General features: G+C 27.9%; 2 protein-coding genes and 2 non-coding genes across 4 annotated transcripts; 2 read left to right on the forward strand and 2 right to left on the reverse strand.

Moving 5' to 3' along the window:
• Window positions 1-4,205: 4,205 nt before the first annotated feature.
• Window positions 4,206-4,278, reverse strand: TRNAK-UUU (transfer RNA lysine (anticodon UUU)). The gene has a single exon. It is a non-coding gene; the product is annotated as a tRNA-Lys (tRNA).
• An 8,245-nt stretch (window positions 4,279-12,523) lies between these two features.
• Window positions 12,524-14,152, forward strand: LOC149032110 (uncharacterized). The gene is made up of 2 exons (XM_089173832.1): window positions 12,524-13,702; window positions 13,795-14,152. The coding sequence occupies exon 1, from the start codon at window positions 12,749-12,751 to the stop codon at window positions 13,328-13,330; it is 582 nt and encodes a 193-aa protein (XP_089029958.1). The 5' UTR covers window positions 12,524-12,748; the 3' UTR covers window positions 13,331-13,702; window positions 13,795-14,152.
• A 1,041-nt stretch (window positions 14,153-15,193) lies between these two features.
• Window positions 15,194-15,266, reverse strand: TRNAK-UUU (transfer RNA lysine (anticodon UUU)). Its single transcript has one exon. It is a non-coding gene; the product is annotated as a tRNA-Lys (tRNA).
• A 1,871-nt stretch (window positions 15,267-17,137) lies between these two features.
• On the forward strand, window positions 17,138-17,885 carry LOC149032112 (uncharacterized). The gene is made up of 2 exons (XM_089173921.1): window positions 17,138-17,245; window positions 17,387-17,885. Exons 1-2 carry the CDS (start codon window positions 17,138-17,140, stop codon window positions 17,675-17,677), a joined length of 399 nt encoding a protein of 132 aa, XP_089030047.1. The 3' UTR covers window positions 17,678-17,885.
• The last annotated feature ends 8,417 nt before the right edge of the window (window positions 17,886-26,302 follow it).

Here is a 26,302-nt window from a genome sequence, read left to right on the forward strand (position 1 = left end):
TTGTTTATTTATACTAAAGGTTTCTAATCATAAGATGAAACAAACATAATTTGAATTATTATGAATAATAATTTTAATATTTTAATAAAAACCACACAATGTATATTTTGTATATTTATAAAAAAAAAAACATGATGTATCAGTTAGACCTAATTAGATCATGTAAATATGAATAATTAAAATGAATCTGATCTGAAAAATAAATACAAATGAAGATATTTTTAATTTCTTATTCAATTGATATTATTCTAACTATCTGTTAGAAAGATAATACTTATTTTTATTTATCTCACCTTCAAATTGAAAATATATGATAAATTGTTTATTGTAATCATTAGTAAATATATATTATTTATTCTACCAAGGACAATTAGATTTAAATAATAAGTCGTTAATTATATGTCAAACTGTCAAGATATTAAGTTAAACATTTTTAAAGTTCATTCTCGTTAATTTGATTATCTTCATTATAAATAATCATTAGGAAAAAAATAATGAAAAGAAAAAATACAAAATCATATAAATATAAATGTTCTTAAATAAAAATTACATGATAAAAAGTTCATTGAGTTTTATGTGGTAATTGTGAAAAAAAAAAGAAAAAATACTTAAGTCAGAACAAAAAACAAAACAAAAAAGAGAAACATTCGACAAATTATCCTTTTACGTGCAATTCATAAAAAAAAAAAAAAACGATTATTCTCTTTATTGAAATATAATGAATGACGATAATTCGTTAGATCAAATTCATTGTTATCAAAAACAAGCTCTTAAAATGATGCGTATTTTCAAACCTGATACAGAAAGGTTTTTTTATACGTGGTTAAATCGATTTGAGTATGTAGCTGAAACGATCAAGGTACCGCATGATAAAATGGTTAAATTTTTTGTTGCAATGGTGCAACATGATTTCCATGAACATATAAAAATGACTCACATATCTGAAAAGACTGAATTAACGTACAAAGATTTAATATATCTTTATCGAAGTTTTTTCAATCTGTCCAATGAAATGAATTTCAATAGATATCGTTTTGTGTCACGATATCAATACGAAAAAGAAACGTTTGAAAGGTATGCGAACAGTTTGAAAAAAATCTGCAACCAGTGCAATTACAAATGTAATATAGAAATCATTTTACGTAAACAATTCATCAATGGAATACGTGACAAAGTTATTAAATCTTTATTAAATAAAATATCTGTTATAAGTAAATTATCGTTTGATCAAACTGTAAAACGAACTATTAAATTTTCCAAATCAAATTTAATAAATTATTACATAAATCACGTTTCATCAATGATAAATGCTTATTATCCGGAAAAGGAAGGTCCATTTTTCATTTGGTTAAATAAATTTGAATATGTAATAGATGATATTGGTGTAACAAATGATAAAATCGTCGAATTGTTCAACAGAATGGTTTATAATTCTGTTCATCTTAGTATTGGTTATACCTTTCCTACTATAGATTTTTCTAAACTATCATACAATGGTATTGTAAATCGTTACCTTCGTCATTTTCATCCGCATGAAGCTGATTTACATATAAATCGTTTACTACATCGTAAACAATATCAAAATGAATCGATAGAATCTTATGCAAATAGTTTATTTAGATTGTATAATAAGTGCGAATATAAAAATAATATTGAAGGTGGATTAGTCAGATTATTCATTCGTGGTTTACGCGATAAGATTATCAAATTATTTTCAAGCATTAATCAATCATTACCATTTGATCTGATAGTAGTTAAAGCTATTGAATATTCTAAATTTGATTTAATGCCTTATTATAAAGAGCTAGCATGTATGGATATTAATCCATACAATCTAGCAGAAGGTCAATTTCACGTTTGGTATAATATATTTGAATATCGTGCAAAAAATATTGGTATACCTGATAACAGGATGATCAAATTTTTCGATATGATGATTGACGATGATGTACAACAAAATGTCAAGAGATCATTTCCTTCGGTCAATTTCGATATTATTTCGTACGATCAAATAATAGATTATTATTTACTTTATTTTTCTAACGATTATGAATACGATTTACATAGAAAACGTTTTTATTGTCGTAAACAATATCATACTGAAACTATTCGAACATATGCCAATAATCTCAGTGAAATATATAAAAAAGTTCGACATAAAAATGACCCAGATAAAGAACTATCCGCAATATTTATCAACGGATTATACTGCGATGATATGAAACTTCATTTAATTAATAATCAAAATGTATTATTTCATGAATTGGTAGAAGAGGCTATTAGATTTGATATAGAAGAGATTCATAAATTACATGAATAATTCTTCTACTTAAATGAACTATTTAGTATTAAAGAGTAAATAAATGGACGTAATATAATCAATGTAAATTTACAACGTTCATAATTCCATCAAAATAATCGATTAATTAAATATTATTACATCATGTTAATATCTGTCAGCATAATTGTTGCATTAACCCTTTGCATTCGAGTGTTAATCAACAACTCGAGACGATTTCGGCCAAATGACGGAAACAGTTTACATGTACAAGTCATTTATAAACAAACAAACGTATACAAATAATCAAATTTCACCAATTTATTTATTTATTCATCTCTGTAATTAGTTTTTGTATGATATTTCGTAAAACAATATCTAGGATGTATCCTAGGTTTATCAGGACACGTATCACACTTACTTTCAGTTGTATTACGATCAGAGCAAACCTTACAGTCCCTTGTCAGCCCTTTATGTATTATCTTTAAAGAAATATTTTATCACACATCGTAAATAAGCAAATAGAGTTAAAACAAAAGACTTGAAATCAGCCGCTGGGCGCCGTATCAGCGCCTCTCGACTTGCCACTTAATAAATGTACCGTGCGTTAATTCTGCGCTGCTCGAGTTCAAACGGGTTAATCATTTTTTTAATCTCAATGAGATTTTATTAAAAAACAATAACATTTATCAAGGAAAAAAAAGAAATAATAATAATAATAATAATCATAAAAGTTGTTACTGGTCTTAAACAATATTCCTACGAGTTACTGTCAAAGTTGAATGATTTCATTTTGGATTTTACAAAATTATGAAAATATTTTTATACTTAAGACGCAAACATTTGTTTTTCACACTAAATGTTTTTAATCATAAGACAAAACTAAACAATTTTAATTATTATTAAAAGTATGATCAATTTTAATTAGTTATATTTTGTTCTGAATATAAACTCAATGTATATCCTATATTTTATAAAAGAACCAATGTATTTTATACAGTTTTAATTAGATCTTACAATTATAAATAATTAAAGTGGATTTATTCATAAATATGTAAAAATCCACAAAATGATCAATAACAGTAATTTCTTAAAGTTTGTAAAGTTATGACACCCTTAAGAAAATAATGTAATGTTTAATGTTACTAACATTTCAATTTTACAAAATGTGCAATGTATTATTTATTTTGCTCATTAATAAATATATTATTATTTCTATTAAGAACAAATTTAAAGCGTTGAATATTTTTACCCCTTTTTGCAACAACATTTACACAATAATGTTCAAATAATTAGCCATTAAGATATTAGTTTGGATATTAATGAAATTTGTTTTTTTTTTATTTATTTATTCTCGTCAATTTTGTAATTTTTTTTATAGTGAACATTTCTTTAGAATGGGAGTGATATTTGAAATCGAATACAATGAAAAAGCAGCAGATAGCCATACAAATATTAATAGAAATTAAACTTTATTGCAATTCTTTAAAGTTTTATTCAATGTCTTTTCATTTTTGAATACAATTTAAACATTACAAAAACAAAGAAATTAGTCAAATAGTATCAAACATAAATTATTGAAAAGTAATATATTAACAGATGAATGGTGTAGCATTCTTGTTTCAATTGATACAATCATGATGAGTTATACAACATCTGGAAAAATACGCAAGAGTTCAAAATTAATGATATTTGGAACAGAGTTGTTGAATTTTAGTCAAGGTTGCTCTCATTTAGAAGTATGTATGATACAAAAAAAATAAACACGTTAAAAAGTCAAAAAAAAGTATTGTTTATCGATCCAAGTTCATAACTTAGAGATAACTGAATTGAGTCTCATTGGGTTGATGAACTTGTTTACAGAAAGTTCGATTTCTTTTTCTTATTTAATAAGTTCATGTTTTAATATATAGTAAAAAATATATTTCGCCCAAACAGGGACTTGAACCCTGGACCCTCAGATTAAAAGTCTGATGCTCTACCAACTGAGCTATTCAGGCATGTTGTACACAGTAAAATCTTCTCAGTATAAAGATGAATCGATGAAACTGTGATGACGAGTTGTTATTCTCCTTAGTAATGTCAAGACTATTGAGAATATTATTGGTAAACCAATGGGGTCGTTCGAACCTTTTACTGAACACTTTAAGGGACCGAAGTTATTTTATAAGGACCATTGTTCTTTATAAAGCAATTTTTGTGAAACATTCAGAAATTGTATAACAGTTATTCATTTAAAAAAATTAATTTGTACGAAATTTTTATAAATTATAAAATAGGATGCAATTTAGGTATTATTATTAAAAAAAAAAAACTAATATTTTTTTAATAATCATGATAAAATTGTATTTCAAAATAAATTTCGCCATAGTTTCTAATAGTTTCCTAAGCCTTAGTACTGCGTTGTCGCCGTTGAGGCGACATTGAATCTAAGCTGATAGCTACGTTGTCGTCGCTACGGCGACAACGGCATGTCGGCATCTATTGTATCTTTATAAGGGTAGGAAAATGTTTCGCCGTACGATTAGTGTGTGTAATCGGTCTTGTGATCAAGCTTGCTAGGAAATCCTTTGCAATTTCTATGAAACTTCTTAAAATCAAGTTTCGAGAGAATAAGACGAATGTACAGTATCAAGAGTAGGATAATTGTAGGATTTATTTATTATAATATTATTACCATATATAATAAAGGTCACCGGTATGATTAGTGAATGGAATAGACGATAAAAAGTACACTTTTCCAAATTCTACCAGTGAAGATAGAATACCGAATACAATAACCATAGATAGCCATAAAAATCGTCGAATGTTTATCGACGGAAGGATTCTCCGTTCCAACCTAAGAAAATATAATACATCCTTTTGTTAAACTCAGGTAGAATATAATTTGTTCTGTGAATTTTCTTCCCCTCTTTTCATTTCAGTTACCTTGCTTTAAATTCTTTCCTCTTTCCTTTTCTTCCTTATTGCTTTTCTTTGCGCAGCTCGTTTTTTTTTCATATTGTTTACAACACATTCTTGAAACAGCTTTCAATCTTGGGATTGAAAGTGGTCTCACAAATTGGAGGTGATCCCATGTTACTTTCTATAGATGATTTGAGAATAATTCTTGGCACGTCAAATTTTTGTGCAGCTGTTCTTATAGGCATTTTTCGTAACTTAACATATACAATCGCTACCTTCATTGTTTCTTCAGAATAATTTTTAAGAGCACCTTGATACAAGGCATCTTCAGTTCAGTATATTATAATAATATATTAAATTATTGCATTTGTAAGTATACTTAAAATTTTGGTTAATTTTAATAATTGTAAGTAATGATTTAGGATAATGGAAACTAAATCATATCAATAATTGACGCAGCTTAAGGGGGGTAAGGTTAATTCGTACAAAAAAAAGGCATGTTTTTGTGAATTTGTTTGTGACGACACAGTTAAAATCTCTTTATTAAAACCAATGGTATACATTAAAGTATGATATTCGAAGAATATTGTATCAAATTTTCACGAAGAAATATTCAAAAATATGACAATTGCAACAATTATTTAGACATGTCTCAGGAAAAAAGTACAATTGCAGTGGCCCTCATAATTTGGTGCTGAATCATCTGAAATTAAAAAATCAAAGTTCATTCGTCAGATAATAGTGTTCCCCAAATAACGTTGGAAGGGTTTTTCGAAATTTCTTTGAACAGAAAAATGCAATTTTTTGTTCGCAAAAGTAAATTAGATGATCTTTGAATAATTATTTTTCCCAATTTTCTCACACTATTACAATTAACAAAAAGAATATACTTTAGATTTATTAATTCGAATAATTTTACTTTTTTATTTAATTATACACTTGTCTCATATACGAATTAAGAACTGTCAATGTTGACTAAGTCACATTTATTTAGTAGTGCTTTCTTCCACCACTTATTTTTACTGAACTCCCCTCCAACATTCATTCTCCTTCATCCAATCATATCATTCGTGTTCAATTCTTAACTTGCAGTTGGTCAGCAGTGTTGCCACTTACTCATTAGAATTTTAGGGTAAAAATTGTAAAACACTTATGCCGTCTGCACTCTTCTCTTCGACACCATTCCCACTCACTTCTTCGATCTACTCGTTCAACCACAGCATTCAAATCGTTATTGCTACAAATCATATTAAAAAGTGGAAGAAAACATAGTTCGTGATCAAGAGACTGCTCGGAATTAGGTCATTAGAACAATATTCTAGAAAAAAAAAAAAAAAAGTCAGGACAACAAATACAGGAGTTTATACAGAAGTATTGAAAAATTAAAGGAAACACTGAAAAAGAAAGAAAGAAGCAACAAATTTCATAGGAGCGAAGCTTTTATCAAGTGAAAACTACCCATTATTCTTGCGTCTAATGTGAATACTTAATTTATGCACAAGGACAGTCTCTGGGACTGGGATCGAGCATTTATTAAGGTGAGTTGTTTCACGGCAAAAACACAATATCCAAATATGCTAATAATAGTAATCTGTTGTCATTTGATAAACTTATGATCATCGTCAGAAGGATAATGTTTGTTTTAATATTTCCCGCGTATCAATTTATAATATACAAGGAATTGTTTATTAAGTTTATCGTTATATATACTTTATATGTGTATATTATTATATAAATTAAGGACGCGAATGTATGTAAAACGTTGAATATTTTCTACTTGTCACTTCTATCTGAAAACAAATTAATTTGAAATTGTGAATAGTTGAGTATACTTTAAATCATTAAGATATTAGTTTAAAAATTTACGTGTTTAATATTGTAAATATTATAGTTTTTTTCTTTTTTTTTTAACAATTTTTGTTAATATTCGTAACAACATACAAGATCTATAATTACTTTTGTATCATAGAAAATATAAAACGTTTACGTGTTATTAAACGAATAACTATTGTGAATAATTGAGTATAGTTTAAAAATTTACATGTATAATATTGTAAATATTATAGTTTGTTTTTTTGTTATAAACAATTTTTGTTAATATTCGTAACAACATACAAGATCTATAATTACTTTTGTATCATAGAAAATATAATAACGTTTACGTGTTATTAAACGAATAATTATTTTCACTAACATTTGGAAAAAGTGTATGTTCGTTGTTATTGATAAAAAAAAAAAAAAAAAAAAAAAACAAACAAAGTGATATTAAAATCCGAAGAAAAAAAAAAAAAAAGATAATCTATATTTACATAAAATAAGTAATAATAAATTTCTTTGAAAGAATAAGAATGTTCAAGGATATATCGGGGGAAGAAATAATAAACATTTATATTTTTCGAAATCGTATGTTACAATACATGGAAATTTATGAATCGGAAGAAGTGGAAAACTTTCACATTTGGTTAAATAAATTGGAATATTTATCATATAGTTTTGGTATACCAATTTTAAGAAGAAATTTCTTGTTCATTAAAATGATGTCCAATGATATCAATGATAGAATTAAAGAAATGACTCCTAATGTCAATATGAAGAAATTATCATACGATCAATTGATAACACTTTACGTTCAAAATTTACTTACAATTACTGAATTAGATATGCACAGAAAACGTTTTCTCATTAGAAAACAATTTCATAATGAATCTATTGAATGTTTTGCTTATTGTTTAAAATACATCATTAATAAGTGTAATGCGAGAAAAATAAAACATAGATTGCGCAGACAATTTATTAATGGATTACTTGACGACGATACCAAAATTTATTTAGAAGAAAAAATTCATAAATTATTATCGTTCAGGGAAATAGTTGAATTGGCCATTGAATATGAAAAGAAACATTTATTATCGTATTATTTAAATAAACTTCATTTCGATATTGGTAAGTACAATGTAAATGAAGAAATTATCTTTTATGATTGGTTAAATGCATTTGAGTATGCAATTGAAAATTTACGATTACCAGAACACATGATTATCGCATTATTCTTCAAAATGATAGATTATAAAGTAAATGAAGCTGTTATAAATGCTAATCCAACTGTCGATTTTACTAAACTTTCATACGAGAATATATTAGAATATTATTATCGTTATTTGTTTCCTGATTCAACAGATTTCAATATTAGCCGTGTAAAACTTCGTTTTCGATATCGTGATGAAACAATCAACCACTATGGTAATCGTTTAAGAAAAATACTCAATATAGGTAATTATTATTCAAATATCATTGATCAATATTTATGCGAACAATTTTACGTTGGATTACGTGAACCTCTTATTAAAGAATATTTAGATAAAATACCTAGACCACCGTTTGAAAAAATTGTCCCATTAGCAACTGAATTTGCCAAACAAAATCTATTATCGTATTATAAAAATTTATTATTGATCAAAGTGTCTCCTTTCATGTTAGAAGATAAAGATGAATTTCACTTTTGGTTGAATAAATTTGAATATGTTGCGAATACGATCGAAGTACCGGATAATAAAATCACTCAATTGTTCATTCAAATGATGCACATTGATGTACAAGAACTTGCACAGAGAACTTATTATTATCTTAAATTAAATGAACTTTCTTACGACCATTTAATTGGTTATTTCGTCCTTCTTTTTGTCAATTGCATAATTAATTTCAACAGATTACGTTTTATCTATCGTAATCAATACGAAGATGAAACTGTAGAAAGATATGCCAATAGTTTACGAAAAATATTTAACAAGTGTCATTATCGAAGTTACTTGCATGATAAATTGTGTAAACGATTTAGAAAGGGATTGCGAGATGTGAATGTAAAAAATTCCTTGTATAAAATCAATTTCACGTCTTACGATGATATGGTTGATAAAGCGATTAGTTATGAAAAATTAAATCCATTAAATTATTACGTTAAATGTGCATTATTAAAGATCGATATTTACAATCCACAATGCGATGGTCCATTTTATCTTTGGTTGAATAAATTTGAATATATTGCGGATAGGATGGAAGTACCTAATAATCTAATGATCGAATTTTTTTCTAAAATGATATTAAACAATGTTCATTTAGCTGTACAAAAGAAAAATTCAACTGTTGATTTTTCCGCAATTACATATGATGAATTAATAAATCATTATCTTCATTATTTTTCTCCGAACGATGTTGATTTACATAAATTACGTTACAAGACTCGAATGCAATACGAGGATGAACCTATTGAAAGATATAGGGATTGTTTACGAAAATTATTAAAAAAGTGCAATGATAATGAAATTAAAACAGCAAAACATTTATGCGTCAAATTTATCGTAGGCTTGCGAGAAGAAAAACTGAGAGATCATTTAAAAACACTGTTTCCCTGTTCATTTCATAAAATCGCTACAAGTGCAATTGATTTTGCAAAAAAATATCTAATCACGTATTATTCCGATCGTTTTTTATTAAAAATGGATATTTTTCATTCAAGATATGGATATGAATTTTATCTCTGGTTAAATAAATTTGAATGCTTGGTAGATATGATCGATGTACCAAAGAAAGAAATGCTTGTCGAAATATTCAATAAAATGATTCATAATGATGTTCATGCAATTGTAAAAGAGGCTTATCCTAATGATACATTTTCTTCATTAATGTATCAACCATTAGTAAACAAATATCTTTCATATTTTTCACCCCATAATGATAATCCCCACAATCTACGTTTCTTATGTCGAAATCAATACGAAAATGAACCTATTGAAATTTATGGAAATTCTTTAATAAAAATAATTGTATTATGTACCGAGCATAAAAAAGATCTTTCTTATATATTATGTTCAAGACTTTTAATGGGATTACGTGAAAAAAAATTAATTGATTGTTTACCTATGGAAATTTGTTCGATCCATGATATGTTGGAAAGTGCTTATAAATATGGTAAAAATAATCTATTAACGTTTTATACCGATCGTGCTATTTTAAAGATGGACATTTTAACTAATACAAGTGTAATTAAGTTTTATAGTTGGTTAAATAGATTTGAATATGTCATGGGTATTATCAATGTACCGAATAGTAAAATGATCGATTTATTTTTTTCTATGATAGATAATGATATTCATATAGGCGTAAAAAGAGTTTATGCAATAAACAGTTTTACTCATCTGTCGTATGATGCAATAACGAAAATATATTATCATTATTTGTGTAAAATTAATAATATTGATTTAAACTTAAAACGTTTTTTTGCACGAAATCAATATGATGATGAACCATTGCATGATTTTGCTAATAATTTAAAAGAAATGCATAAAAAATGTAAATTTAAATCTAAATCTAAATTGGAATATATATTATATTTAAGATTCATCAATGGAATGCGCGACAGAAAATTATCACGTCAATATTCAACATATGGTATCAATAATATAGATCAGTTGTTACTATATGATTTATTAAAATAAATTTATTATTAATCGAACAATTACAAATTATTATTAACAATTTTTTTTACAAATGCAAGAATCATTCGAAATCAGTGTAATTGTTTCTTAAACAAATTTAAATGAAAAAGAAGAAGTAACCAAATCAAAAAACAAAAAGAATAAACTGTATTTCTTTTCTTTGAAACAGTAATCTTGCGTTTTATTTAAAAATTTCAAATAATAATTTTTTTTTTTTTAATTATGCGTAATTATAGAAAAAAAATGTATTTTTTATTTTTAAAATCAGAAAAATGTTTTTTCCCGAAAATTAAAACTTTTGTTAAAATAATATGTAAAAAAAAACAAAAAACAAAAAATGATAATTGTAATTTATATCAAATTTTTCATTTCATAAAAATACAATTTATATATAACATTTGTATATATAGTACCATTATGAGTTATTATTATTATTATTATTATTATTAATTGGCATTAGGAACTCGAAAATTCATTGCCGCAAATATCAAATTCCGGGACCATTGTTTCCGTCCCTGAGCGCGATCCTTCCATTCGCAGTCTTCGTATCCTATTTCTTTCAGGTCCCTTCTAATATTATCCTCCCATCTACGTTTCGTTCTACCTAATGGTCTTTTCCCATTTGATATACCGACCAATATTATGTGCGCCGTTCAATCCACCCCCATGCGAGCCTAACTTACAATTTTTTAACTTTTTCAGTATTGTTTTGCGGAAAGGGGAGCTCCGCCCCTCCCCCCAACCTCCCGCCGGGGCTCTGTCCCTGGACTCTGCCGGAGCTCCGCCCCTGGACCCCAATTATGTACCAAATATGTGCCCGCATTCGTAATAAAAAATAATTTTCACCACTTCGTGCGAAAAGTGTCAACTTTTCGGCCGCTGTTCAAAACGAAGTTGCCGCTTTTCGCCTACTTCGAGCAGAACAAAAATATACACACCATGGGCAATAAATGCCCATGAAGCCGAGCTCAACAATTACATGTGCTCTGAGGAGCATTCCTTACTTTACAGCCTTAGGTATGTAATATGCTAATATGCAACTAGTGCGAAGTTGTCGATTGCCCACGTGAGCAAAGTTGAGCGCATGAGCGAAGCGAGGGCGCTCATTCGCTCGAGTGGGCAATCGACAACTTCTCGCACTAGTTGCATAATATACTATTAAGTTTACAAAATAACAATGAAAACTTTTGATATGTCTCACGTTTATAAATTTGTAATATATTAAGTGTTTATATTATTTTAATTATTGTATATTATTACATCGTTATAATGTATGTGTGTATACCAATAAATATGTTAAATAAAAACGATAAATTTTGGAATGTATGCGTATTTATATTAATAATATCACACGCTTCCTATATATATATATAGAATAATAGAAAAAATCAGCCATTGGGAACAGATTCAGAGATTCAAAATCTTCATATTTATGACATTATTTTTTTTGAAGGAGGATTTGGTTGCAGACCTGTGTAATTAACACCCTCTATTAAATTAAGATATCAAAAATACAAGTATGTATGTATAAATGTATGTGTTGTGCATGGTGATTTGATAAAACTAATTTAACGAAGAATTATTTTGAAGAAAATGATGATTATTATTGAAATAATTTGAAGAAATAGAAACATATTCTATCAGATCTTGAATACATTCTGTTTACATTATCTGTTATATTATTATTATTATTATTATTATTACTTTCAATAACTGATGTAAGGACGTTGACAATATGTTTCTCGCGAATTTCTATCTAACGTAAATAAAATTTAAATAGATTCAGTCGTTAAGTATACGTTAGATCGTCAAGTTGTCTCATTTATATTGTTGCCTGTTATTTATTTTTAACATTAACGGTGGTTTAACAATTTTGTAATCTACATTATAAAAATTATATAAATAATTGATTTATTAAACAAAACAAAAGAGTAGGTAACGTGTTTAAGAAAAAGTTATTAAGTTTAATTGTAAATGTGAAATCGATAAAACAACGAGGAGTAACCATTGACTTTTAAATAAATTTAATTATTATTACGTGTAATAAAAAAAGAAAGAAAGTAAAATAATAAAAATGGTTTATAACGAGTATTGTTATGGCAGATCTGATGAAATATTTGATTTTCAATTAGGTAAAGCACGTTCAATGTTACAACCGTATAATTTAAGAAGCGGTTATTTTTATGCATGGTTAAACGATTTTGAATATGTGGCACGTGTCGTTGGTATAGCTCATCACAAAATGCTCGATTTTTTTTTAATGATGGTGGATAATGAAGTATTTGAAATGAACAATGATCTACGACCACGTTGTCGTCAACCTTCTAGCATTACTTACGATCAATTGGTGGAAAAATTTCATTATTATTTCTCCGTACCCTATCATGTATCATATTTACATAAAACACGTTTCTTAATTCGATATCAATATGAAAATGAAACAATGAAACAATTCGTTGAAAATTTGTGCTCAATATATCTCAAATGTGAATACGTAGGTCCTCAAGAATATGATTTACGTGCACAATTCATACGTGGAATTCGTGACACGGAAATAAGTGCTGCATTGCGTAAACTTCGTAGGATGAAATTTCACGAGCTTGTTAGAATAGCAATTTTACTTGAAAGAGGAAAAGATACATTGATGACTCCCTGAAACGAATGAAATGAACTAAAAAAAAAGGATCGGTTTTAAATAATGAACAAATGAAACAATAAGAATAAACAAAAAAAAAAAAAGAAAGAAATCAGCGTTACTTTATAAATCGTCAATAATTGAGAAAAAATTATGAAATAATTTGACAAATATCGAGAATTATTATAACAAATTTAGAATATATCTACATTTGCTAAAACAACAACACGTTTTTTTCGTAATGTGTTTTTTATTTGTAAACAAATAATCTTGCAGATTATATTGAAAACAAAAAGTTGGAAATTGTAATCCTGAAATTAATATATGTACGTTTATAGAAGAATTATATTCATAGTGAATATGAAAAAATTTTTAATAGAAAAACGAAAAATGGTAATTGTTATTGAAAAAAAAAAAGATTATAATATTTTCTTTCATAAAAAAAAGAAAAAACCAATAATTTATTTTGAATATTTCTTATTTAGGAACTGACCGATCAGAGGAAACCATTTCAATTGACAAAATTTGTGATAATGAAGTAATATTTATCAAGATATTGACGAATTGTAAAAGAGACTTTTCTAAATAGGAACATACCAGAAAAAAAAAAGGATACTCGAATGGCAACATTGAATTGATGATAAACAAACAAATCGGTAAACCACCAATTTTGGTAAAAGTTCGAATTTTCTTTACATCTTGAAATGAAAATTATATTTATCGTAATTATTGTTCCTTTAAATTTTAAATGTGATGTCATATGGTATTAAAATGTTACATTATTTCGATAACTTATAACTTCAAATCAAATATTTTCAAATTAATAAGACAATTGTAAAAACGTAAAGACATTTTTTGACTTGTGACATACATTAGATATAATTTATTACTTATTTACAGAAATTTATGCAAAATTAATATGACAAATATCTTAAAATTACAAAAATATCATCCCCTTTATGCAGAATAATTTTTCTGAAAAGAATTTTAAACAAACAAATAGATTATTATTTTTCTTATTTTTTTTTACGAACTTTTTTTTCAAACTAAAAAAAAAAAACCCAGACAATTTCTGTAATCTTCAAATTTATTTAAGATATTTAAAGAATTTTTGTTAATCAAATGCATAATGTAAATAACGTAGAGTAATGTAAAACATTGTGGATATCATTTTTTGTTTGTATATAATGTTTATCGAATTACATTGCATAACAAATTTGTACAAAATAGCTACAAAATATTATGTTGTATCTACAAACTTTTATTTTGTTAGTAAAAGTCACGTAGCTTAAGTCCGAATATTTAAATTATTAATAAAAGACTAATATTTAAATAGATCTTTATACAAACTACTTCTCAATTCGACATATTTTAGAATTTGTGTTGGAATTGTTTTAAACGTATTAATTAATTTAGTAGGCTAAGATTTTGTATTTGAAAATACGAAATTTGTAAATTTTATTAAAACAAATCAAATGTATATTTTTAATTTTGTAAATACTTATAATACTACTTTTCTATACAGACTATTATAATAATAATAATAACATAATAATTAATATTTAAACAAATACCTATTTTTATAATATATTTACATTTTACACTACAATGTTATAATGAACTGTTTTTCATGTCAAAATAAAATAAAAATAACTTACAAAGAATTAGTTTTATTTTAGAATATAAGAAGTTGTGGTGTAATGTTTTTTCCAAAAATGGTTTTTTTTTTCTACATCTACTAAAGACAAAATCAATATAACCCAAAAAATGTATTATATTATTAAGACTAAAGGTCCAATTGACAAATTATTATCAGACTCTAACCTTTCTATCTCCTATGAGTATAAAAAGTTCATGTTTTAATATATAGTAAAAAATATATTTCGCCCAAACAGGGACTTGAACCCTGGACCCTCAGATTAAAAGTCTGATGCTCTACCAACTGAGCTATTCAGGCATGTTGTACACACTAAAATCTTCTTAGTATAAAGATGAATCGATGAAACTGAGATGACGAGTTGTTATTCTCCTTAGTAATGTCAAGACTATTGAGAATATTATTGGTAAACCAATGGGGTCGTTCGAACCTTTTACTGAACACTTTAAGGGACCGAAGTTATTTTATAAGGACCATTGTTCTTTATAAAGCAATTTTTGTGAAACATTCAGAAATTGTATAACAGTTATTCATTTAAAAAAATTAATTTGTATGAAATTTTCATAAATTATAAAATAGGATACAATTTAGGTATTATTATTAAAAAAAAAAAACTAATATTTTTTTAATAATCATGATAAAATTGTATTTCAAAATAAATTTCGCCATAGTTTCTAACAGTTTCCTAAGCCTTAGTACTGCGTTGTCGCCGCTGAGGCGACATTGAATCTAAGCTGATAGCTTCGTTGTCGTCGCTACGGCGACAACGTCATGTCGGCATCTATTGTATCTTTATAAGGGTAGGAAAATGTTTCGCCGTACGATTAGTATATGTAATCGGTCTTGTGATCGAGTTTTCTCCATTTCTTTCGATCTTTTTTTTGTCTGTAGCATAATATACAAAAAAAAAAAAAGAAAACGAAAGTTGAGAAGCGATCAGTCCAACGCTTTGAAACTAAGACTGATTTATGGTAGGATTCTCGTAGACAGTCTGCTACAAGACACACCTGTGACTCAGACCGGACCTTAAACCATTGATGGCTGGTGGCCCTAAGTCACGTAGCTATCGAGGGTTTAAAGCGTCTATTGTTGGTTTGTTAGTCCGCATGTTGAAGTAAGGTAGGCGGTCCTAGGTCGTCTTGTCTGAAAATGCACATTTTGAACGTTACTGACCTATCCAAGGAGTTGAAAAAGCAGACATTAGTTCGATATCATCAAAATCTGTTGCTGGATTCCAAAGCTATTCTTAACTGAACAGCTAAGCTTAGTTATACAGCTATTTATAATATTAATTATATTATATATAAATAATACGAGTAAATATATTTATTTATATATTATATATAAATAATTATTATTCATTCTTATGAAACCTTATCAAGGTTTTATTAAACGAGCCTAATTAAAGGTAGAAACATTTCAAAAAATTGTAGAAATATATTTTTTATATTAATATAAATACAGTTAAGTGTGTATAAACTTTTGCAATAGTATGTATTAAAACTAGTCAGGTTTTTTACAGCTAGTCTTTGTTTAGTATTTAAATAAATTAATTCAATACTACCATCATGTTGAGAGATCATGCAGTATTTTAGTTACATTCTTGAAGAACAATAGAAAAAAATTGAATTTGACAAAATCATGAGCTCGTTAGAAGAATGATAAATAATAATCAAATTTGTAACTGTTAGTCTTAGTACATGTTTACATTTTGAATAATCAATAAACTGTTTAGAATGTTCAATGATATTGATAATTTGATATTGATACTTTAAAATCTATCCATGGTTCCTCTTACCACTTAATTATTGAATTTAAACTGTTGAGTCGATCAGTATTCGTTAGATGGTTAAGATATCAGTTGATCTTTTGTTTCAATTTGTGTTAATTTTATACTTTCATACTGTAAACATTTTTATTATTCGTTACAATATTGATTAAAATATCCACTTTTTTACAAATACACGTATATAAATAATAAAATAGAAGACAATATAAATTATTGACGTATTTTCAAGAACAAATATTATATCAAAGTAAAATACAAAAAGGAATAGAGAACATAGTGTTAATTGGTGAAATTGAAACCAAAAACAGAAAAAAAACTTGAAACATATTACATTTACGTGATATAAAAAAATTATCAAAAGTTTTATTTGTTTAGTGGAATAATGGAAAATTTAGAAGAGGATATCAGAAATTTTGGTTTTCGTTTCAATAAAAAGTTTAATCCTGAAACGATGAGTTTTCTCGAATGGCGAAATGATTTTGAATTTATAGTTAAGTTACTTGAAATAAAACGTAAAAATCATTATTTATTAAAAATGCTTGAACCATCGGTTATCAATTATATTTCGAAACATGTAGAACCATCAAAACCTAACGAAATTCCATACGAAATGCTCATATTGATATTACAGGAAAAATATTCACCTTTAGGTTTATATGATTCAACTCGGATGCGTACGGCGTATCGAACTCAATTTCTTGGTGAATCTGCACAAGATTATTATAACGCTATAAAAGAATTAGTATATCAATACCAAGATGGACCTCAAGTAAACAAACTGATACTGAAACGATTTATAGCTGGACTAAGAAATAGGGAAACTCGTGCAATGATGGAAATGATACCAGATATAACACTGGGAGCTGCATTATACATTGCCAAATATACAGAACTTGTGGAGAATCCATTAATACGTACTTAATTATTCAATTATTAATTGCAATAAAATCAATTATTTAAACAAGTTAAAAAATACGATCCATACAGATGAGCCTGTTTAAAAGACATTTGAGAACAATTTTATGGAAAATCATGAATTTTATTAAAAGATTCGATTCATTACTGAACGTTATAATATTATAATATAATCTGTGAACACAAGAAGTATTGAGAATCAATAAAATTGTTACTTTATAGGTATATTTCTATCATCCAAGATGAAACTTCATGTTTTATAACTTGTAATACAGTATTATTGTTTTTTCATTTCAATTATTGAATCATAATAATTTAATTGTATTAGGAAATATATAATCATTTTAATCAAACAACATGTATGTTTATAATAAATGTTCATAAATGACTGATACGTAAAAATCAAAACTTATGTGATACAGACTTCAAAAAGCGAAACCTTTTTTTGATATTGTTAAAATATGTATAATCGTAATTGCAATAAATTCTTTTCGAATAAACACTTATGAAGACAAATTAAATTATAATTGGGCTTTTTTTTCTTATTATTAATACATCCTCTTTATTATTATTATTATTATTATTATTAACTGGCATTAGGAACCCGAAAATTCGTAGCTGCAAATCTCAAATCCCGCCATTGTTCACGCCCTGAGCGTGACCCCTCCATTCGCAATCTTTGTAGCTTATTTCTTTAAGATTTCTTCTTATATTCTCCTCCCATCAACGTCTCGATCTACCCAATGGTCTTTTCTCGTTTGGTATAACGTCCAGGATTTTATGGTACCGTTCTATCCTCCCCCATGAACGCCATATGACCAGCCCATCTTAATCGGCGTGATTTTACAACGTTAATAATAGCTACTTTGTTGTACAATCGATTTATAAATAGTTATAAATGTATAATTATTTAATGTTAACTGTATATGAAGATATTTATTTAAATTTTTTTTTTGTAATATTTAATATTAACTGTAAATGAAAATACAACGAACTTACATACGTCTATCAGACAAAATAAATTTGTTTTTCAAATAATGCGTTAAATAATATTTTAACGAATGACTGTATAAGTAATTTTAGATCTGACATATCAAGGTTTTATTAAACGAGCCTAATTAAAGGTAGAAACATTTCAAACATTTGTAGAAATATATTTTTTATATTTATTAGTTATCTTAAATAATATAATACAGTTAAGTATGTATAAACTTTTGCAATAGTATGTATTAAAACTAGTCAGGTTTTTTAAAGCTAGTCTTTGTTTAATATTTAAATAAATTAATTCAATACTACCATCATGTTGAGAGATCATACAGTATTTTAGTTACATTCTTGAAAGATAATAGAAAAAAATTGAATTTGACAAAATCATGAGCTCGTTAGAAGAATGATAAATAATAATCAAATTTGTAACTGTTAGTCTTAGTACATGTTTACATTTTGAATAATCAATAAACTGTTTAGAATGTTCAATGATATTGATAATTTGATATTGATACTTTAAAATCTATCCATGGTTCCTCTTACCACTTAATTATTGAATTTAAACTGTTGAGTCGATCAGTATTCGTTAGATGGTTAAGATATCAGTTGATCTTTTGTTTCCATTTGTGTTAATTTTATACTTTCATACTGTAAACATTTTTATTATTCGTTACAATATTGATTAAAATATCCATTTTTTTACAAATACACGTATGTAAATAATAAAATAGAAGACAATATAAATTATTGACGTATTTTCAAGAAAAAATATTATATCAAAGTAAAATACAAAAAGGAATAGAGAACATAGTGTTAATTTGTGAAATTGAAACGGAAAAAAAAAACAACTTGAAACATATTATACTTACGTGATATAAAAAATAATCAAAAAAATTTTAATTTGTGTTGTAAATAATGCTATGTGTACACAGTACTACTATAACTTATCCACCTATCGTGAAAAAATTTAATTTTCAAACGATGAATTTTCTTCGATGGCGAAATGATTTTGAATTTACAATAATATTACTCGAGGTGTACGATAAAAGGGATTATTTGTTAAAAAAGCTCGAACCTTCGGCTATTCAGTTTCTTTCAAAACATGTAAGACCTTACAAACTTTTCGACGTTCCATATGAAATGTTAATATCAATATTAGAGGAAAAATATTCACCATTAGGTATATATAAATCACTTCGTAAACGTTCAGAGTATCGAACTCAATTTATTGGTGAATCTGTACAAGATTATTATAACACTATAAAAAACTTAATATGTAAATACCATAATGGACCTCAAGTGGATGAAATAATACTGAGACAATTTTTAGTTGGATTAATAAACCCGGTAGTTCGTGTAATGTTGCAATCGATACCAAATTTAACACTTGGGTCTGCATTATACATTGCCAAATATACAGAACTTGTGGAGAATCCATTAATACGTACTTAATTATTCAATTATTAATTGCAATAAAATCAATTATTTAAACAAGTTAAAAAATACGATCTATACAGATGAGCCTATTTAAAAGACATTTGAGAACAATTTTATGGAAAATCATGAATTTTATTAAAAGATTCGATTCATTACTGAACGTTATAATATTATAATATAATCTGTGAACACAAGAAGTATTGGGAATCAATAAAATTGTTACTTTATAGGGATATCTTTATCATCCAAGATGAAACGTCATGTTTTATAACTTGTTATACAGTATTATTGTATCTTCTATTAATTTAATTTAATGTTTTCTTTAAAGTATTATTATTTTTTCATTTCAATTATTGTATCATAATAATTTAATTGTATTAGGAAATATATAATCATTTTAATCAAACAACGTGTATGTTTATAATAAATGTCCATGAATGACTGATACGTACAAATAAAAAGTTATGTGTTATACAGACTTCAAAAACGTGGAAAAAAAAATCAAAACCTATTTTTAATATTGTTATCATAAATATAAACGTAATTGCAATAAATTCTTTTCAAACAACAATTTCACAACATTTTATTTAAAATTGATCGGTGTACGAATACTTTTTACATTCACTGTATATCTTTGTCTCTGTTGAAAAGTGAAAACTTTTGAAGTAAAAACTTCTTTGCAATTGGGATGATTTAAAACCGGAAAGAACAAAAAAGGGAAAGCTGCTTGATGAAATTGGACACGTTTCATCAAGCTAAGAAAAGAGAAAAATATATTTACATCTTTTCCCAAGTCCCAGATAAAGGGGGAGGGTTTGAGGACGAAGCTGGCAACCTAACATAGTCCAAAAAAAATAATCTCTCCTAGAACTAACAAAATAGCTACCCTAGGTCCTCTTCTAAGAACAGGACGAAGTCCTAAGAAGAAGAAGAAGAAAGAGATATATATCTACAGGTTTTAGCCTGCAATAGAATGAAATAGGAAAAAGTTATACAGCATTTCCTATTCTCAGTCTCCTCTTTGTGCAGTGGCTTTGTATTCCCCACTTTTGGTTACTAAGCGTTGTAAATTTGTGTGTGTGTGTGTGTGTTTGAGTACGATGCATATTGCGAAGCATAAATTCATATTAATCTACAGTGAACCAACAGCTTCAATTTCTAAGACGTTTATGAAACTGTATAAATTTGAATGGGTTCGGTATTGAAAAATTTCTTCAATCAATCTACCCCCACCCATCCACATTTGATTAGATCGGCTGGAATCGAGTCGTTTCTCGGTGATTTATGATTTTTTAACTTTTGAATCGCATTTTTTACATCTGCAATTGTCGGTTCACTGATCATGGATGTCCCATCGTGTGGAATTCGAACCGACCTTTAGTCGTACGGATAAAAATTCCTATTTGGTATAACTCAGAGGATCCGTATAGAGAAGAAAACGGTGAGTTTCTTTTTCCTTTTGAAAAACCTTATGGGCCAGGAAATGAAGCAGACTTTCCATTGATCAGGAACGTTCCTTTTTGACCTGTTCTCAATTTTGTCGGTCTTAATAGCATTTCTTCAAATTTTTTTCTTTTGTCCTGTAAAATAAAAATCATGGTCTTTCAAACACTTTGTCATCATAAGAACCATTTGGTTTGCATTAAAAAGGGTCTCTTTTTCAAAAAGTATAATCAAATTCAAAAATTTTACAAGATATAACTCAAAGCAATCACGCATCAGTACCAAATTCTTCTGATCGTTTCATCAATTTGTTCTTTACACTTTATTATTGACTAACTTTTACAGTTTAACAAATAGTGAACAAAAGTTCAAAGTGTAAAAAAGAAAAAAAAAATTAAAATAAATAAATAAGAATAAATTGAATTGGAAACAAATTAGAAACAATTTTCGTTTTCATTGATCGCTCAATCACAATAGCCAATAAACAAAGAATGTGTGTGTTTGTGTGTGTTATGTCTTAAATATTACTTTAGTCCCCGTTCTCCGAAATCGAACAAGAAGACATACCTGCTCGTTGTCGTGGCTTTGGAATCTTGGGCGTCAGAAATGATGTCCTTGTGACCACCCTCAACATTCAACTGGGTAGACTCGAGGGGAACCGGACTGTTGCGCTTCGCACGGGAGAGGGGCTGCCGGCGGGATCACCACAATGATAGGTGCTCCCCGCAAGGGGCCCAGGCACAATGGTCTAGGGACTGAACGTCCTGGATAACAAACCACACGAAAAAAGGAAAAAGAAGAAAACACATTGCCAGTCGGCAACCTAGAAGAAATTTAAAACCTGAGCGCCGGCAACGTATCGGCCCCTTAAACCCCGAACGCCGGCCTTATTCACTTTTTTCTGATCACTGAATAAATAGCCACAAAAAAATGTTTGCGGAATACGCTGCACAAGAGTGATTCTTGCCTGGATTGTTTCTGAACCATTGTATATGTTTTGTATTTAGAGTATAACAAATGAAGATCGGCGTAACCATGACAAGTAAATACAAATTGATGTGTAAGACACTCATACCAGCCAAAAAAAATCCACATTATTGTAGGGCAGCTACTCAAGCGACAGTCTCAGAAACCCGCGTTTTCGCGGGGCCGGCTGTCAATGTGTTAACACGTTCGTTGCTCAGCCCGTTTCGATTGAGTTTCTCGCCAGGCCCAAAATTCGATTGTCGGCGCGCCTACGTAACGTAAAGAAGCGATAAGTAGAAATATCAACAATGCAACCCGTGTAATTATGGTTATATTATATTTTATTTACCGAAAATAATTTTGTTTCGAAATGGGAATTGTAATAAGTTTTATTTTAGGTATGATAGGATTTATTTTAACCTAAAATACGCTTATTGACGACTGCTTCTTTTTCTTTTTATCCACACCTTGATACGTAAATATAAAAGAAGTCAATGTGTATTTATTAATCGCAGTATACACGTCATAATTCGTACATGACAAGATTTAATAATACAGTTTCTTCCATCATTTCATCTCGAAACGAAAAACGATATTCAGCTGCCAGTTTCTTCGCAAAGAAAGCCAAATATTTCCTTTGATTTGGATATATGCATCTCGTATAAAAGATTTTACTGAGATGAAAGTTGCAACCTTTTAATCCAAGATTTTAAAAATCCAACTTTTCATGACGAATACAAAAGAATCCAATCTGGACAGTTCCATTCCAAGGCCAGCATATTGTTGTCCAAAATCCCAACAATCGAAGTTTTTATGATGAATACAAAAGAATCCAATCTTGTCGGTTCTATTCCAAGGCCAATATATTGTAAGACCCATAAGACCCTTCTATCCGCCTTCTGAATCTATGGAATTTAGAAAACCCTGAGGAAAAAGAAAATGATTTGATGGAATTTGTTGAAAAAAGGGAACATAGGATATGAATGATTGACACGAAATGAACAGAGGAGAAGAAATAACAATTTCTAAAATTTTAAGATTTACTTACAACAAAGAAAAATATTGTTAAATACTGTTAATAATTAAAAATTTTAATATAAGTCATATTCTATGGTAGATAATTTTTCTTGATGAAATTAAAAAGAAAGAAGCAGAGTTAAAAAAAGGTAAATGGGCCGATATAAAATTTAGCATAGATTTAAAACAGTTTTTATTTTCTTTCATCTGATACTGTCGCCATAACCCTGACGCAATCCTGACGCAATCCTGACGAAACCCTGACGCAATCCTGACGCAATCCTGACGAAACCCTGACGCAACACTGACGGTTGTTGTGTGCAAACAACAAGATTGTTCTTTATTGGCGCATTAGCGAAATTTTTGCTGCGCATTGCTGCGGTGGCGTTAATATGTAAGTACCCCATTTATTTAAGCCAACAGTTTGTAAATAAGTAATATTACAGATATTGTTAGGACCTCACGAAAAAAATTAACAGAAAAAAATACAACAAAAAATTTAATTTATATTTCAGTACCGTGACTTTCAAATTGTCTACTTTTATGTATATATTAGGTTATTAACTATGAAATGTCTGATTACTCGAATTATTTTCATTTCGAAATCATACATTTCATATTTAATGACCTAATAATGCGAGAACAAAAATAACAATTAATGGTTCGATGGGTGCACGTGTTGTTGTTCAAGGTTTAGCCTGTTTTCCGTACCCTGCAGGTCGAGACACGTTTTGACGAATAACCCAACTCAGTAGTTCTCAAAAATGTTTCTCCTACCGCTCACCCTTTCAAGAAAAAATATTAACTATCGTCCTCCTGAAAATTTTTGGTTTCCTAATTTTTCTTTTTTTTTGGTAACTGAAAATAAAATTTAATCGACCTTACCTCTCCCCAAATGCACTTTTATGCATCTGTGCTGTGCTGTGACCATCCCCGTCTCCCTGAATTGCTTCATCGCATCCTTTGGGAACCACTGACCTAACCAATACCATTGCTGTTTGGAATATCCTTCTTTTTGTGTGTGTTGAGTATTTATATGTGTTAATAGCTTAGGAATGAAATGAAAGTAGCTTAGGAAGCTATGAAAGGAACAAAAAAAAAATGAAAAAGGGAAAGAAAAGGAATGTATTGAAAAAATAAGGAAATACCAAGAATTCTAGATTCCAGATACTGACCATCTGATTCATTGTAAAACGTGAAAAAAAAAAAAAAAGATATGTTCTACCAACCCTAAAATTCTAAATCTTTACTTTTCCTGAACATATTTAAAATCTATCTGTGATCGTGTTTTTTGTACGATTATTTTAAATATAGTGAATATTTGTCTTGAAAAAATCTAATTTAACATGTTCGTCGCCATGTCACCGTATACAATGACGAGTATGCTTCCTTGGGGGCCCCGTCACCGTATACGGTGACGCTCTTCTTGTTGAAGTTTTATATTTGATTATTTTCGATAAATAAAATATAATAATATAATATAACAATAATACCCGGGTCGCATTGTTCATATTTAATGTTAAATATTAAAAACTTACGCGATTGATATCGAACCGCTGTAAAAAGTTAATGACTGTAAACGTCATTTCTAAAATTATTACCGTATTTATACTTTTCTGATCTGACTTTGTACAATTCTGTTATTACTCTGTTTCTTTTAAGAAAAGAAAAGAATGATGGTAGTGGGTATGGAAAAATAAGAAAGATTGAAAAGCGGAAACAAAACAAAAAGTATCGGAATCAATTGTCTGATGAGTAAATACAAGAATTTTATGTTTCTTTGTTTTGTTTTCAAAATATTTTTAGAATTAACGACTCAATACGTAGACATATTGTATTCTTTAAATAAATAATTATGTGCTTTTGTTCTTATCATATTATTGAAAATTATTTGAATATTAGTTTGTCCGAAAGAAATTTCTTTCAATTATAACTACATTACAAATATATAATATTAACTGTATATATGTGTGTGGAAATATATATATATGTATAATACAATTTTGTTCTTTTTAAAATCTATATCGAAATGTAAATGCATTTGAAACTAAATACAGTTTTCGATATTACCATATTATAAATAATTATTTCAATATTAGCTTGTTCGAAAGAAGTTCTCATACATGAACACATGAATTATTATTATTATTATTTATTATTAACTGGCATTATACAGAAACTCGAAAATTCCTAGCTGCAAATATCAAATCCCGCCTTTGTTCACGCCCTGAGTGTGACCCCACCATTCGCAATCTTTGTAGCTTACTTCTTTAAGATTTCTCCTTATATTCTCCTCCCATCAACGTCTCGATCTACCCAATGGTCTTTTCTCGTTTGGTATAACGTCCAGGATTTTATGGTGCCGTTCTATCCTCCCCCATGAACGCTATATGACCAGCCCATCTTAATCTGCGTGATTTTACAACGTTAATAATAGCTACTTTGTTGTACAATCGATTTATAAATAGTTATAAATGTATAATTATTTAATGCTAACTGTATATGAAGATATTTATTTAAAATTTTTTTTTTTGTAATATTTAATATTAACTGTAAATGAAAATACAACGAACTTACATACGTCTATCAGACAAAATAAATTTGTTTTTCAAATAATGTGTTGAATAATATTTTAACGAATGACTGTATAAGTAATTTTAGATCTGACATATCAAGGTTTTATTAAGGGAGCCTAATTAAAGGTACAAACATTTCAAACATTTGTAGAAATATATTTTTTATATTTATTAGTTATCTTAAATAATATAATACAGTTAAGTAT

Source organism: Polistes dominula, unplaced genomic scaffold (assembly GCF_049000335.1).
Source record: "Polistes dominula isolate Pdom_NZ unplaced genomic scaffold, Pdom_raw_medaka contig_75, whole genome shotgun sequence".
NCBI classification, from domain to species: Eukaryota; Metazoa; Arthropoda; class Insecta; order Hymenoptera; family Vespidae; genus Polistes; species Polistes dominula.